The sequence below is a fragment of the Lissotriton vulgaris genome, chromosome 10 (genome assembly GCF_964263255.1).
Source record: "Lissotriton vulgaris chromosome 10, aLisVul1.2, whole genome shotgun sequence".
In the NCBI taxonomy this organism is placed as follows: Eukaryota; Metazoa; Chordata; class Amphibia; order Caudata; family Salamandridae; genus Lissotriton; species Lissotriton vulgaris.
This window is the reverse complement of record NC_141698.1, coordinates 506,790,128-506,807,719: the sequence shown is the minus strand read 5'-3', so window position 1 is coordinate 506,807,719 and position 17,592 is coordinate 506,790,128. Positions and strand designations below refer to the sequence as shown.

General features: G+C 47.6%; 1 protein-coding gene across 1 annotated transcript in view; it reads left to right on the top strand.

The window, feature by feature from the left end:
• The window catches only part of ATF7IP2 (activating transcription factor 7 interacting protein 2), a 280,782-nt gene that overhangs the window by 84,972 nt on the left and 178,218 nt on the right, over window positions 1-17,592 (top strand). Inside the window, exon 4 of the mRNA XM_086941363.1 lies at window positions 11,471-11,605. Coding sequence (XP_086797489.1) covers window positions 11,471-11,605 — 135 coding nt within the window. The remainder of the gene's footprint in view (window positions 1-11,470; window positions 11,606-17,592) is intronic.

Below are 17,592 nucleotides of genomic sequence, written 5' to 3'. Positions count from 1 at the left end.
GGTCGCTGCCGGCCTGCATAGCGGAATTGGACCTCTTCGCCGCGGTGGCGGGCTTTAAGGTGAACCTCGGGAAATCAGCTGCCCTCGACATTTCGCTCGCCAGCGCCACCAGGGCGGATTTGCAGAGGCTTTACCCTCTGAGTTGGTCCAGGGACCGGATTCCGTATCTGGGGATCCTGTTGGCACCCCCCCTCCCTCCCGGCGATGGTCACGGCCAATTATGCGGCTCTGAGCACGAAAATTAGAGAGGAACTGGGTCGGTGGGATAAGAGCACGTTGTCGCTGCTAGGCAGGGTGGCCGCAGTGAAGATGACCCTCCTGCCTCAGGTGCTATACCTGTTTTAGGGCGTTGCCGCTCCAGCCCCCCACAGGGTGGCTCGCGGAGACTCAATCGGCCATTGCGAGGTTCGTGTGGCAGGGCCGTAGACCACGGATCAAAAGGAACATCGCTATGCTGGCGCCTGAATCTGGGGGGCTAGGGATACCAGATTTACGGAAATACTTCCAGGCCGCCCAACTTCGCTATCTGGTGGAATGGAGCCGGTGGGAGTCAGACAAACACTGGCTGTTCCAGGACCAGGCGGTAGCAGGCAGAACGCTACAGGAGGTGCCATTCTTGAGGCGGGCTCATCGACCCCCTAACCTCTACGCATCTCTTGTGACGCGTGTCCCACTTCGGGCGTGGGACTCGGTGGCCATTAGGCATGAATTCACTACCTTTCCCTCTCCCTTCACGCCGCTAATTGGCAATCCGGACTTCGGCCCGGGAACTGAGCCTGGCGCTTACGATCGCTGGCGGGCGGCCCGCTGTTGCACTTTGTATCACCTGTATGGCCCAGAGGGTGTCATCCCCTTCCAGGACTTACGGCGGGACTACGGCTTCCCTGAGACGGAGCACATGAGGTATATGCAGGCGCGCCACTGGGCGCTACAACCCCAAGTGCGCGAAACGGCGGACCGGGAGATCACGGTGTACGAGCGCTGGTTAATCACTCGCACGTCGGACGCTAAACTTATCTCCGATTTGTACAAGATGCTGCAGCCCCCCCCCCTTTCACATTCACAACCCCGGTCGGGAGCGCTGGGAACGGGAGCTCGGACGGGTGTTGAGTCACACAGAATGGGACCATATCTCTTACCGCTCACGCCACTCTGCCTATCACATGGGCTCACGGAGACCTTCACTAAAATTTCGACCTATTGGTACCTCACCCCTGAGAAATTACATGAGATGGATAGGTCACTACCGGGTACGTGCTTGCGTAACTGTGGTCAAGCTGGCACGCTTACACACATACTGTGGGATTGTCCCCTTTTGGCTTCTTACTGGGAGGAGGTTCTTAGCGAGGTGGATAAATGTTTTGAGATAGAGCTGCCACGGTTCCCTGCCTATGTCTTACTGGGGTTGCCGAACGGGTTGATGTACCCCCTCGGGTCTAGAAGGGGTAGACAGATTGCGATAGCTCTAGGGTCAGCGGTGCAAAACATTCTCATACACTGGCGCTCTACCACTCTCCCCACTGTTGTCGGCTGGCTGCATAGATTGTGGCATGTCCTTGGCATGAAAAAAATGTCCTTAGTGGCACTGGGGGATACGGATGCTTTTGAGGAGCTGTGGGCTCCTTTCCATGGCCTGTTGTGTTCTGAGTTCAGGGAGATCACTTGCCCTAGGTATCTCAGGCTGTTACGGCTGACACCGCTACCGGATCCGCCTGTTTGATTGGTCGGAGTTGGTGTTGAGTAGCGGAGTGAACCGGAGGGTTGCAATGAGGGGAGAGCAGACGGTCATTGGCACAGTACAGGGGGTGGGTTGGGGTGCAGTAGTTGGGGGGTTTTGTTGGTTGGGTAGGTTATGGAGCAGGGTTGTTTCCCCACCTCTTTTCCCCCCCCTTTTTTCCCCTTTCCCCTCCCCCCCCTTCTTTTTGTTTTAACCACAGGCGCGCAAGCTGTGTTTCCATGCCGGATGGTGCCTACTGAGGGGTCAGAATTGCTTTGATGTATCTAATGTACCGAACGCTTTGATTGGGGGGCACCTGTGGTTTTTTCTTTTTCTTGCCCTGTTGTTTCCTTCCTTACCCTGCTTCTATAAAATACTTTAAACCTAACTTCCTGTCAATATTTTCACAGCTGTGTATCTCCTTCACACACTTACGCACAGACTTGCAGTTCCAATTGGCACACCTGACCATTGCTCTGTACACTCTGCAGAGACCAAGGACTTTATGAGCATGGATTCTGAACACACTTATGACCCACTGACGGGCCCTGAGAAATTTGCACTGCCTTCAGCATGGAAATCCACAGCTCTCAATCATGGCCCTTTATAAACATCCAACCACAACATGACTGTCTGATATATGGAGGCAACAGATTTCACTGTACATATTCTACATTAGTAATGCGTTGTATGAAAAAAGCAACAGAAACCCCACATCTCAGAAAAAGCAAATCCACCTTAGTATTACCGGAGTGCATGAAATGTGAACTGCAACCACTCGCTGTTCTCAGCGAGCCAGAGAGCACACTGTGTGGTGGTGGGGCATGGGGAGAGGCGCAGGAGAACATAGAGAACTACTATTTGATGAGCTTTTCAGAATATCTATATATTTGCTTCTTGATTTGTTTGAAATGTCCGGGGAAACTTATTGCTGCATCTTTTGGAAAATTCTTTGTTACAATACAAGTAAACTGCAAATAGCTTGCATGTCTTATTCTCTTGCGCGTAATGTGTGTCTGCAGCTGTCAATTTGGGTAGACTATCCATGCTTTTAGAAGAGGCTGAAAAGATCTCTGAAGTAGAGGGAAGTGATACTCCCAGCAATGGATCGTAGCGAGTTCAGAAAAGGTTTGCTTCTTCTGAACTTGGACCCTGGCTTAGGAAAAAGCCAAAGGGAGGCACTTCTCCACCTATGGACATATGGAGACCCACTCCGAGCCCACCCCCAAGTGTTTGTTGGTGATGGACCATGCAGAATCAAGAATTGACACCCCCCCCACCCCCCCCCCCCTCCCCATCCCCCCTTGACCTTATTTTTTTATTTTTTATGGTTTTATAGAGCTAGGGTATCAGAGCGCTTTACATAAGGCGTACGGTGAACACATCCAAAAGGGAACATTGCATAAAAAGAAACATAATCTGAAGGTAACAAGGAGGAGCAGCATTGAGAAGATTTGTTCTGAGCAGTAAAACACCATTCAAGTTAGTTTGTGGAGGTCTTCACTTCTCGTGGCAGCATTGAGTAGAAATATTCTGAGCATTAAAAGACCATTCAAGTTCGTGTAGGTCTTCACTTTGCTGTCAGGTAACCCGAGAGTAGAGGTAGTTAGGGGGTTGTAGATCTGCTGTCGTGGTTGTGCGGATTTAAGGTAGGAATTTGCTCATCAGAAATAATTTTGCTTCCTTTTTGAAGAGGGGCATAAAGGAGATTTTTCTGATGTATAGTGGAAGTGAGTTCCATATTCTTGGTGCTGCCCCGGAGAATGCTCTGTTGGAATTTTTAGTCTTTTTGAAATGTGAGGGTTTCAGAAGTAGATTGTTTGCGCTCCTTGAATGTCTGTTTCCTCCAGATAGGGTAAGTTTTTGGGCTAGGTACTGGGGGGTGTTGTGGCGTAGCGCCTTTTGTGTGATGCAGGCCATTTTTAGGTGGATTCGAGCTTCGTAGGTTAGCCAGTTGAGTGCTCTCAGGTGTGGCGATATATGGTCAAATTTCCTAGAACCTGTTATGAGTCTTGCTGCGGCATTGAAGCAGGCTTTTAGAGGGGCGGTTGAGATTTTGGGAAGCCCAGCGAGGGTGGTACAACCGTATTCAAGCCTTGAAATAACTAAGGACTGGACTGCAGTTTTGAGGTCCGAATTCTCGAGAAATGGTTTCGTTTTTCTGACCAGTCAGACTAACTTCCTGAGGTGCCAAGGACCCCTGAAAAAGCGGTGTTCCTCTTTGAGCTACAAAAAGAGAGAATTTTGAGCACAAGCTACAGCACTTTTCACCAATATCTCCAACCCTGTAGATGTACTACAAAAATGATGTTCCTTCCACAATTCTGACTAGATATTCATGGTTTTGCAACATTTTTCCTGAACAGTATCCATTGTGTGAAAGAGTGGACAATCAAAAGGACTTCTCTTGGATATTTTGGTGTCCGATATTAGTGTGCTTCTCATTCTGGCTGAAATACACTGGGTTTGGTCCAGATGCTTAAGTAAAATTAGTGAAACTCTTTCAATGTAAATGGACATACTGAAGGCAGAACAACTTGAATAGTACGGTTTACAGACCAACTCTTCACACTGTAGACTGGAGGTAAACTAACAGCAAAAGTTTCCATCCTTATACTGGCAGCAAGCGCTCCACCACAGAAGCCTCATTACCAAAAGCTTTAGCATCAACCTAGCAAAAGTTGATTTCAAAAGACTGGTAATGTGGCTGTGAATCCTTTTTGTGCTCTGGCTATCCCAGCTTCACTTTTAAACAAGCACTGACATTGCCATTAGGTTTCGCATTTGGAAAGTTGGAGCTATTGGTTTTGTAAATGACATTTTATATTTATATATTGTTCTTGACAATGCCAATGTGTACTGTCCTGCATCTGCGAGAGGGTGGGGTTACACCCGAGGTGCCTGGGGGCTTCACTGGGCGGGCATGCGTAGAATCCAATATGTTAACGGAGTACGACTGTGCCAGGGGAAGCGTGTGCAACCCCTAGCTCTAGTGAGAAACAGATGCAAACATAGATAGAAATGAGGAAGTCGCAGTACTATTTCTGTGTGGGTGGGAGTGCACAGGCAGTTTAAGAGAGATTACTAACTGCAAACTGATACGTATTGTAGCGATAGGAGTTTACATTGTCAAGCTGCGGGCAGTGGAGAGCTCCTGGCAAATGGCCTCGCAATGCTGGCAAATGGCCGGAGGGAAGCCGGATGGGGGGCGGGAGAGCCTTGTGGGGGGGCGGGAATGCGAGCGAGGGGAGGAGAAGTGTGGCAGGCGGATTAGGGAGATGCGTCGCGGAGGGAAGCCGGATGGGGGCGGGAGAGCCTGGTGGGGGGGTGGGAATGCGAGCGAGGGGAGGAGAAGTGTGGCAGGCGGATTAGGGAGATGCGCGTGCTTGTGTGGTCACGTGACCTGCTTTTGTGGTCACGTGACTCACATGCACGGTGGAAAAAACGCAGTGGTTTGACGAGTCGATGGAGCACTCCCCTCTAGGGGTGTAATTTGGAGGACTAAGACTGACCCCAGTACTCTACAAAAGTAAGCCTGCCTAGTTGGGTAAACTTAGGATATTGTTACTAGAGCTACGCATCTCTTTTAATGCAAGGACCTGAAACATGCTGTACTTTTTTTTTATTTATTTTTTTAAACTTTTGATCCATTTGAGTGGGAAACATTTTGTTTGCAGATTTTATCAACTATGTATCGGGTGTTGAATTGTATGGCAAATCCATAATTATGCAGAAAACGCCACATCTCGTAATTCCAGTGGCCCTGATTGTAGGGTGGCTAGACTTTGCCGAGGCTCGACTCATGACCTGCTGGTCACTGCCTTTGTCGGTGGCTTGAGTGATCACCCGAGGGGATTGCTGGCTTGTTTCCATTGTAGGGTTTCTGACCGGTTAAGTGTTTAGCTGTGCACATCCTATGATTGTCCCGTCCAGCTTGTATTGCTTGAGTGGTAGTTACTGATCTTGCATTGCCTCTGGTTCTTGAGGCAGAACAGTGTTTTGCGCAGGATTACACGTTTTGCACATGGGGAGGCTGGGATTCAGTGCATCGGCGTAATAGCACATCTCAGTATAGAACAGTGTGGTAAGTATTTCTGTTGACTAGAAATGCAATCTCCCTCCCCAGCCCAGAGCGTTTTATATGCATTAATTTTGGTGGGTACCTACAGTTTTGGTGGAGTGCATCGGGTTGTGTTGATTAGGCATCAGGCTTCGCCCTCCTTGGAAGACATTGCATTGGCCCAACCACCACCCCTGCATAGGACACCATATGCAGCATGCTGCGTGGGGGCGGGTCTCCTTGACAGGTGTTGACCAAGTTCGGTCTTTAATCTGCGGTGTGCCCCCCCCCCCCGTCCCCCACACACACACACATGGATGCCCCCTACCCACAGAGGTGTGTGATGTTTGCCTCGAACACAGAATGTACTGGCACTCGCTGGCTGCCTTAGCACCCGGGGGGGAGAATCCATTGGCATGGCAACCAGGGAGGTGGAAGGGGGCATGACTCAAGGGAAAACAAACAGGGTGGCTGCCATGTTTTGCAACAAACACTACGACTGCCAAGACGCTGGTTGCGACCAAAGCCTGTTCTAAAAAGCGCATGCAAGCCCTGAAACAACCCACCCGAGCAGCTGCTATTTACGATTTTTAATGTCCTATTTTTGCTTAGCAGTCACTTTTAGTTTAGACTCGTCTACATACCTGGTGCGACATGTCCCTTTCTAGGGCGCTGCGCGTGTGGAGCATGATTTGTTGGGGTCCGAAAACCGGATCAGAAGTGTTTGCTGAATGTCAGCCTGTTAGTCAAGGCGCTCGCAGCGGTTAGAAGCCCAGTTTGTTACAAACCAGACGCTGTTAATCTGATTTTAACCGATGCTCCGCCGGTGCTTGCCAGGGTCGTGTCTGTTCTTTTGTTGCAAGAGCTGAAGAGCATCTTAAAACTGTTCGGTTACTGAATTCTGTCGGTCACAGTGAGAACATCTCTGAAATTGTGTTTCTGTAACTCTGCAAGAAGTGAACTTTGTTTGCCAAGAGAAAATCGAACAGTGCCGAAAACCGGATCAGAACTGTTTGCTGAATGTCAGCCTGTTCGTCAAGGCCTTCGCAGCGGTTAGAAGCCCTGTTTGTTACAAACCAGACGCTGTTAATCTGATTTTAACCGGTGCTTGCCAGGGTCGTGTCTGTTCTTTTGTTGCAAGAGCTGAAGAGCATCTTAAAACTGTTCGGTTACTGAGTTCTGTCGGTCACAGTGAGAACATCTCTGAAATTGTGTTTCCGTAACTCTGCAAGAAGTGAACTTTGTTTGCCAAGAGAAAATCGAAAAGTGCCATGGAGTAGCAACTATGGACGGCGAGCCTAAACTAACAAGGAGGCCTTGCGCCGAAAGAAACTTGGAATTTACGGAGGGAAGCCGGATGGGGGCGGGAGAGCCTGGTGGGGGGGCGGGAATGCGAGCGAGGGGAGGAGAAGTGTGGCAGGGGGATTAGGGAGATGCGCGTGCTTGTGTGGTCACGTGACTCACATGCACTGTGAAAAAACCGCAGTGGTTTGACGAGTCGATCGAGCACTTGAATTTTTATAATAGTTATTATTGTTGAGAAGGGGTAGGGCCATCATACCACACTCAAAAGATTATCACATTTATCTGTCTTTGGATAATAGCCTTCAGCAAAAGAGGTCTGTTTCCATGTGTTTTGGTTACTGAAGCACCCATTTACTTGAAGGTTTCATTAGAAAGATTGGGGAAGATCATGTTTTCTCAGAGATGCTTGAGGAACGGATTAGTTTGTGACAGGCTCTTAACCAAACAACTGCCCAAGAGTGCCCAGGAAAGTTTAGTACTTTGACGTTTGCCATTTTTGAAAATATATGTAAATTCAGCTCCTATATTTAACTTGCACTGAATGAATACAAAGTTTTTATGAAAATCTGATTGCACTCTCTGTTTTCGTTTATGCTTGAGCAAACAAGGTGTAGAGATCCTGGCCATGCAAGAGAACTATTATGAATAACAGTAGGCAGACTGGGGTTGTGCAACAAAAAAAAACATGATGCATATATCCGCTTCTCCAATTAGGAAACATCAGGCATCCTGGAGGTGCATGATCTGCACTCAGCACTACCACTAAAGTCTGCTTCTTGGAGGTGTGGCCAAAATGGCGGCCACCGTGGATGCACTCTAGGGAGCTTTTCCCCGACCCGCACAAATCCTACACTTATCCTACTGGTTTACATTTGACTGATTGCCCCCAACCGGCCGGAGGGTGTGCCGGGAGTGAACAGGCCACATACCGGGCGCAGGGCTATTGCTGGTGCTACTGAGGCTATGGCCTGCCGTGGCCGCAGACCCCTGGGTTCACATGCTCAGGCATCTGGCAGCCCGGGGGCAGTCGTGGCCAGATACTGAGGTAGGGCTGGAGACTGGTTCCTGGGCAGTGATAGGGTGGTGAGTCATCTGGTGTTGCTCGCTAGGAGGGCAAAGTGGCGGCCCACTCTCATCCTGACCACACATACACCTTCTGATTGAGCTAGTCAGTGGGCCCCAGGCTCACGTACTCCGGCAGCCGACCCTGCAGTTGGGCAAAAAACAAGCCCCCAGGCGGTGACCAGGTGGAAGGCCATTCAGGGTTGCCCGGTAGGGGGGCAGGTCGGCAGCCCCCTTTCATACTAAATACACACACTGATCCAGACTGCATTCAGTAATAATGCAGTTGGTGCAGGGTGCCCCCGATGTTGAAGGATTGGAGCTTGCCTGGACTGAGATTACTGGGCGGATCACTGGGGGAGGCGCCTTGGGCTGCAGGGCTGTGTGGCGCCGAGGCCATTGGAGATGGCGCTGAGATCTAGACTACACCGCAGGATGGGCCATGAAGGGAGCCTAATAGAAGGTCACAGCAGGAGCTTGATGCAGTCTGCATTGTACCTATGCCGCCCCCTTGTTGGTATATGGATGCCTCGTGTCAGTGCTACGAATTTGACTTGCCGAGGCTTGTAGACTCCGCCCTTAACTGGTGAGTGACTTCATCGCCCCTTAGAGAGTGGCTGGGGTTGGGGGGAGGTCAGTCGGCTGCCCTCAAACAATTGTTGTGGCCCTTTTACCCTGTCCTGCCATGCCTGGGCCCCTTTAAGGCAGCTGGTGGGCGCTGTGAGCCATCTAGTAGGACGGCCCTGGCTGCTGGCAGGGCTTCAGGGTCTGGTTTGGGACAGGCTGCCTCGAGTCCTTGTGCATGGAACCTTGCTGAGGACTACATCTAAAATTGCTCTTTGATCCATCCTCGAGTGGGGGGGGGGGGGCATGTTGAGCCCCCATACGCGCTGGTCGGCCTGCTGCTCCAGGGGTTGGCTCCTTGCGCCCACATAACGGTAGGACCCCGGAATGCGCTGGGGAGCGATCCGGGTTGAGCTCTGTTCCTCATCTTGAGGAGCACGACAGACAGGACAGACGGCAGAGGGGAGCACAGCAGACTAAGATGGACCAATACATGGCCCAGGGCGGCATCGCGCGGGCAGGCCCTACCGCGGGACCATCCCTCTACTAAGGGGGCTGCGCTTGCGGATCCCACCGGGGCCCAGATCCTTGCCGCCATTGAGGCCTCCAGTGCGGCGGTGCAGGCTAAGATTGAGGCTGTGTCCTTTGATGTGTGCCTCTTAAAGATGGACATTAGCGCAGTAGTGGAAAGGTCACTAGCAACTAAACAGACCATCACTAAACTGCAGTCTAAGGTCTCTACATTGAAATTAACTCTCACAGATCTCTCCTTGAAGGTCGCTGCCCTAGAACACAGGGCAGAGAATGCAGATGGCTGCTTCCAATGAGGCAATCTATGGTTTGATGGATTCCCCAAGGGCGCTGGACCCAACCATTAGATGGCGGAATAATGCACAGCATGTGAATCCAGAACATTCTTCAAGCTGCAAAACTACTCCTACTGGTAAGTAACCATTTTCAATGCAATAGGTCTTGCAATTGCAAGATTTTAAGCTATCTGCATTGGAAATGATAATGCCTTTTATTTGTGTTTGATAATGCCTTTTATTTGTGTTTTTGAAAGCAAGACCGATATAAAAGACATTGTCATTTTCAATGCTAATAGCTCAGACTGTTGTAATTGCGAAACCACATTAATGGTGCCCACACGCATTCACACAAAGTGTAAAAATAAATAAATACCGAAAGCTTTTGTAGCGCAGCCGCTAAAGTGAAAGCGGTTGCGCTGTAAATTAAATAAGTAAATAAATAAGCGCAGCCATTATAGTTAAATCACACTGTGCTGGAAATGAAAAAATACATGACTAATAACAATATAAAAGGTGGCAGCGTGCTGCAAATGGGTGGAATAGAGAAGATCATTAAAGAAAATAGTGCTCACCGACTAGATAAAGCAGTACGTGTAACAACACAAGAAACAAGCATTTGCAATGCAATAGGTCTCGCATTATTAAAATTTGAGCTATTGGTGTATAATTATTTAGCAATGCCAATAGCTCAAAGTTTAATAATGCGAGACCTATTGCATTGCAAATGCTTGTTGAGTTATGCCACTGTCTGGAACTGTCCTGAAAGCTTAATGATGGGGCCCTTATAAAGGTGGGTGCCCTGGGCCAGAGCCCACTTTGCCCATGCCTTAAAACGTCTCTGGGTGAGAGCCCATGTGCTGCAGAGATGAAGAATGTATTAACACCTTGGGTGCTAGTGATATTTTCCTCCTGTGCTGAAAATTATATTTTCCCATTGTTTGTGACAAGGTCAGCTCGTCACAAGCACAGCGCAGGTAACACCCATGACGAGCTGACCTTGTCACAAGCCTCGAAGGGGCTAAGCAGTGCTTGGAAAAATATCAGTTGTGGAGACATTGCTTCTAATACATTTGCCACATTCTCTTTGAAAATTGAATAGAAATGCCCGATACCTTGTGGTATTCAAGAATTCGCCCTACTGAAACATTATGAAATAATTAAAGAGCATTTTAGGCTTACTGAATTATTAAAAATGACTTGCTCATGACCTCAATTGGTTATGCTGGATTGATCCTATCAAACCCTTGACACTCTATCCACAAACCAGAAAGTGAATCAATAAACGTTAAGATGCCAATTCCACATATAGAAAAATGCACTATTTGACCAAAGTGAACGGAAGCTTATAATGAAGTCTTGTGAAGGAGCACGGTCAGCTGACCTCTGGACTAATATCTGACCTTTGCAGTTCCACATAAGTCCTCCCTCTTGCATGTCAATGCCAACCTTGACAGGCGAGGGAGGGGCTGTACCCTCCCAGGCTAAACTGGAAGTCTAGCTGCTACCAATTTGCTCTGACCCAATAATATTGTTCAGTGTAATATTGCAGTGTCAGTTCAAATCATGTTCAAGTATCTGTTTAAGATCTGAAAGCTAACTATTTTTGATTAATTCAACCCGTATCTACCAACCTTCGGATTGCTGCTGAAAATAGTTTTGGTGTTCAGATGAAACCCGATTTATTTTTTTGGCAATATATATAAAAACTGCTATAAAAGACTCAAGTTTCCTTTGTTAGTAGGGTGTGTAGTGTTATAGGTAAATTGTTTGGGCGCAGTGCCTAAGAATACGTTTGCAGTTGTCCAAGTTGCAATTTACCTCAATTTACATTGAAGTATCAGTTATTTACCTGTGGGTTTTATTTGATTTGGACTGAATTGAGCCATCCCATGGCCTGTTCAAAATGTGCTCTTAAAATGGTTTATTTAAATCAAAATGTTTTTGCTGTTTTAGGTCAAGATTTTGATTAATCGGCAACTACAGATTTTATTCTCCGATGTTTTTGATGAAAGACTGGAACAGTTAACTGAAAGAGTTAACCAAATACAATGTGGAAAGAGGCATGAAGAGCTGGCTGCTAAATGTCTTGTAAGTTACAATACGATTGTTTTAAAATGTAAATCTTATTTCCTGTTTTCTCAGAAACACTATTTTAATGCATACTTGGTTATTAATTGATTAAATAGTCGATATTGCTATTGTAAACCCTGACGTGTGAAAAATAACGTGAACATCAGAAACATAACATCAGTTTTTACAATAATCTCTTAACACAGCTGCTGCAGGCTGATCCTGAACAATTTGTTAATTTGCATATTTGATATCAACATAGCCTTGCGTAATATTTGTGACAGCAAGTAATGTATTAAAACAGATTTGCTTTTGTTTCGGGAAATGTTTCACAATGTTAACCACATCTTTATTTGTAAAATAGAAAGTGCCTCAATTATTGAATCTTCTGCCCCGTAAAGGTGAAATCACTTAAAAATTACAACACTTAATTCTTGCCACTTCTAGTTTTAAGTACTCTACAGTGCCCCTTTCAATATCCTATATAGATTCTTTGTAGTGTTTTAGGAGAGTTACAACTTCTCTTTTTGTGACATTGATCACCATCTTCATTCGAGGAGTAACCACTGTGTAATGAGTCACAATAAAGTTAAAACTTCTGTTCTTTCCACCCCCAGGATTTTAACAAGAAAGAAAATCTCTTTTGAGGGGCAGAACAACCTATTCACAGACAGCAGAAGAAACTTAGCAGATAGTCCTGTTACCTTCTCACTTACTGAACTTCCCTTAACACCTAAGCTACACCAACACACACTATGGCATTTATTAGAAGTTCCTGGCTAAATTCTGATCCCTGTGCAAGTGTGTTTGCATAGAGTCCTGAATTATCAGTTGTATGATCATTATCACTCCCTCCCACTTTTTTCCCAGATACATTCCAGCAGTTCTAACTGCTGAAATGTATTGGTTGGATACAGCCCAGAGAAAGAGCAAAACATGCAGAATTCAGGGTGTTAAAAAATTATTCTACATGTTATGACTCTTTTTCCTGTTGATAACCCGTAATAAGAGTACTCAGGGGAAATTATATTTACCTCCTGTAGTAAGTACCCCAGCCTACTACGACAAACTTGTCATGAAGGCCTATGTAAATTATCTTCTACTGTCTAGCCTTTTCAGTAGATTTTGATTGCCTCTTTCAAGAAGTACACTGCCAGGAATCCATGGAGTAGGGCACATGGTGTAAGCTCCTACTGACTCTTCAGTTTCAATGATTTATCCTCTGTGCATTCCAAGGACACGCTTACTTTCACATGCACAGGAGAAACTAATCAAATGCTTTAGTGGCAGTCCTTTCCTGAGTAAACACTTGTGTGCTGGGGGATATCAAACTGGCAGGGCTCCTCCTTATCGTTTCGTCTAAGCAGTGAAATAGAACTCCCTCTTCTGTTAACAATAAAGATGTTAGACTTGATGATCACTGGTTTGCATGTCTTTCTTTGGCTATGATCCTGACCTAGATAGTACAGTATTTTCTTAGACTTATTCCAATTCCTTCGCCCCTCATTTGGTGCTCCCAGGATTTTAGAATTTATGACTTTGCTCAACAATGTCACTAAATCCTTGTACATTTTGCTACCTGCCCTAGCTTCAGTTTTGGGCATTCCAAACTCTTTGTACACACTTCCTGGTACCTCTCATGGAATCTGGTTTACCTAGTGGATGCACTGTATATTTCTCTTGTTCCCTGTTTCTCTAATGTAGATGCCTGTGTCTCATCCCATCCCTCGTTTTCTGCAGCGTGGCCATTCCCTGTGGCAAGGGCAGAACTAGCCTCTGTACAAAGGCTAATGCACTTCACACCTTAGTCCATCAGAACTGAAATGCTTCTCTAGGAGTGGCGGAGTCCTCAAACATTTGAAAGAAACAGACCTTCTGTTTGGTTGTGGCATCCTGCTTAAACATGAAGAAAGATTGATGCAATGGGCCCCTTAGCCTGTACCCTCACCGGTCAGAGGCCCTGACCCTATGAACCAACTCACCTGTGACATTGTTTTACAAATCTACAAAAAAACAAACCACAAGAAATTATTCAAGGGGAAGATGGAGTGATTAGGTTCAACACTTTGTATCCAAAACCACCACTATAAGATCGAATCTTGCACTCTGAGTAGAACAGATCGGTTGTGATAGTTTGTTCATTGTCATAATCTAGGAACCACGCAGGCCTGAATAGCAGTGTAGGATAGAAACGGCTGGCTCATGAGTAAAATCATTTTCCGTTTGATACCCTCCCGCCAGTTAGCTCAAAGTCTGGGAATACCTTTTCTCCAGTATTAGGGGTGTCTTTCATAGAGTCACATGCTTGAATATTCCCCGTCGTCGAAGTGGGAGTCCCACGGTAAATAAAATAGCAATAATGCTAAATATATATATAAATAATTATAATATATATGTACATATAATACATGATAAAGAATAGGAAACATAATAGAAACCTCAAAAAACTATTCCTACATAGGAAAGCATGGTAAAGAGAAAAACTACTTGTAACACATTAGTCTCATTATGTTAGTCCAAATTACAGCCAATCAGGTGTCAGCACCCTCTAGAACCTTCTCCTCAGAAACTCAAGCCCTCAGATTTTCTACCGCACGTCGTGTGAAGGGAGTCTCCCTGAGCTCTGCTCAGTTTTCACCTCTACTCATCTAGTTGCAGTGTTTTTTCACAACATGTCAAGTAAGAAGTCTTTATTTAGACCTTGCTCTTCTTGTGGGAAGCTGCGCCTTTTTGAAAAGGACCCCCACCAGAAGTGTATATACTGTTTATACGCTGATCATGAGGCTAGCAGCTGCAAGTTCTGTAGAACTTTTTCTACAAAGACTCTGAAGGACAGAGAAGGCCGCCTTCTCCTTTGGCTTCAACGTCTAAAAGATAAGGATTCAGCCCTGTCAGACTCAGAAACTTTTCATTCTGGACTTTCTTCAGCAGCATCCAAGCGTGGTAGTTTACAGGATGTTCCATCTCCTTTCCTCAAGAAGATGAAGTTGGCCTGCCTCTAGCTTCTGTGGCGTCTTCAGCCACCCCTACCACCTTTACGCCCACGAGACCTGGCTCTTAGGCGTCTTCTGCTGCCTCTCGAGGTGTTTCCACGCCTCTCAAAGTTCCGCCGTCGACGGGAGCGTCGCCGAGCGCTCCGACGACGAGAACGGCATTTGCTACATCCTCGACGACGACGCTGACTACTACCTCAGCTTTTTCTTCGTCGACGACGGTCTCGTCGACAGCATCCACGTCAACGAAGGTTTCATTGCCTTCAAAGCCAGTTCCGTTGACGATTCCCATTTCCTCGTCGACGAAGAAGAAATAACCCTCGTCGACGAAAGTCTCCAAGAAATCCTCGTCGTCGTCGACTGCGACTCCGTCGACCAAGATCTCGTCGACGAAGATACCGTCGACCAAGGACTCGTCGACGAAGGCATCATCGACCAAAGCCTCGTCGACGAGGACTCCGTCTACGGAGGCTACACTGGCGTCGACGACTGTTCCATCGACGATTGCTTCGTCGACGGCCTCGTCTACAGCTGATCGACAGGGGCCCAGACGACGATTCCGTCGACGGCCGTACCGTCGACGATGATTTCTCCAAAACTATCTTAGTCAACGAGCAAGCCAGTATCGTCAACGTTGTCGACGACGGCACCGTCGACGGTGGCACCACTTACCTTTGCCTCGTTGCCGTTGGTGCCTTTGAGGACTTCAGATTCTTCTCATCGTTGCGACAAGGCTCCGTGTCACCAGCTCTCTGATCCAGAGCTGCAACCACCTTCTCCAATGTTTGCCACTACATCTGAGCCTGACACTGACTCAGAACAAGAAGGGGATACCTTTGGAGCGGCACAAAGTCCATCTGACTTAATAATTAAGTATCAGGACTCGGATTCTGATGAAGGTGACGGTGATCAACAGTCTCAATCTGAGGAACAGCTGGTCCAAGTCCCTATGGCTACCATTCCTTTAACTCTGATCTCAAATCTCCAACATATGGTGGATGATTACAACCGCAGTTTCCCAGCTACGCCACAGAGTACACCGGCACCATCTCCGGCTACCGTGGCACTGCCTCCACCTTCTCGGCCGCCTGTGTTACCACCTACAACTTCGTCTCAGGTTCAGACGTCTATTAGGATTCATACAACAGTTTATCCACAGGATGCGGATGATGAGGCGGTCCCGGAGCGTGAGGACGGAGAAGTCCCAGACAATTCGGATGAAGCAGGCAACCCGGATATGGCGGACTGGGATGATTATCGGGCACAGACGCCCTCACCTCAGCCAGGGAACTCTGGAGATTCGCCTCCCGTGGATATCGCCAGTTTCTATCTTTTAATGGATAAAGCAGCTCTGCGCTTTAAATTACCAAGATCACAATGTGAGGAGGACTGTTTCCTTTATGATTTTAAAGACAAACCTTATAAACAAACCCACACGATTCCTATCATCGATTTTGTTTGTAAGGAAGGAATTAAGCTCATGACTGCTCCAAACTCCTTACCTGCACAGATACCGCGCCTTGAGAAAAAGTACAAGGCCCCGATTGGGTCTCCGGCTTGCCTGCTTTCTCACCCCAAACCGGACTCGGTAGTGACTCAGGCCGCACAGCGTCGAGCCCGGAACCCAGTGGCTCCTATCACAGCCCCTCCGGATAGAGAGGGTCGACGTCTGGATGCTATTGGCCGCAAGTTCTCAACGATGGCTTCCACATCTGTCCGGGCAGCCAATGCCTTAGCCATCTTGGGGCGCTATGACCGACAAATGTGGTCAGACATTTCAGATCTGATAGAACTCATACCTGATGCTTCCAAGGCTGATGCTCTACAGATCCTTCGAGATGGACAGAGAACGTCAGAAGAAATGATCGACTATGCAGTCGATGTTGCTAACACAGGATTCCATCTGCTTGCAAGTGCGGCTGCACTCCGACGACAAGGTTGGCTAAAGTCCACATCCTTCCGGCAGGAAGTCCAATCCAGAATACTGGACATGCCCTATGATGGGGAATCACTATACAGATCCCATATTGATGACGCCCTGGAGTCCATTAAAAAAGACACCGATACAGCAAAGTCTTTGGGCACATTACAATTTCGGAAGCAGTCCTTTCGAGGTGCGCATGGACGCGGCACTTCTTCCAACGTTCGAGGTGGGCAGCAATACCGCTCATACAATCAGAGCGGCCAACGTTACATGCCCAATCAGCAATCTCGCCAGCAGTCCTCCAGGCCTTACAGATTAAAGTCCTCTTACCGGGGATCCAACTCTAAACGCCAATGACTTTTCTCACCATCAAAATGTTGGAGGTCGAATCTCTCTGTTTTATTCTCTGTGGTCCACGATCACCTCGTACCGCTGGGTTTTGGACATTGTACGACGGGGTCATACCCTAGAGTTTGTAGAGATTCCTCTGTGGTCCCGAAACATCAAAGAGGAGAGGGGTTTTACTCTCGATTCTTCCTCATACTCAAGAAGACCGGAGTTTGGCGACCCATTCTGGATCTGAGGGCTCTCAACCAGTTCCTAAAGTCCCAATCGTTCCGCACGCTGACGTTACAGGAAATCCTTCGTCTTCTATCCAGCGAGGATTTCATGACCACCATAGACCTTCAAGACGCATACTTTCATGTCCCTATTATCCAACAACATCGCCAGTACCTGCGTTTCAAGGTGGGGCCAATGCACTTTCAGTTCAAAGTTCTGCCCTTCGGGCTGCGATCAGCTCCTCGTGTGTTCACGAAGGTACTGGCCCCTGTGGTGGCTCGCCTGCGTCTCCAAGGCGTTCAAATCTTTCCATATTTGGACGATTACCTTCTAAAGCCTCAATCCCACCATCAGCTACACCAGGGCACTCGCCTTTGCCAGCAGGTGTTTCAGTCCCTGGGGTTGACCATCAACGTTGAAAAGTCACAGTTTGCACCTCTGCCGACCAGATCCTTCTTGGGAGCGATCCTAGATACGAAGCTCTCAAAAGCGTTCGTCTCCAACGAGCGACGTCACAAAATCCTTCG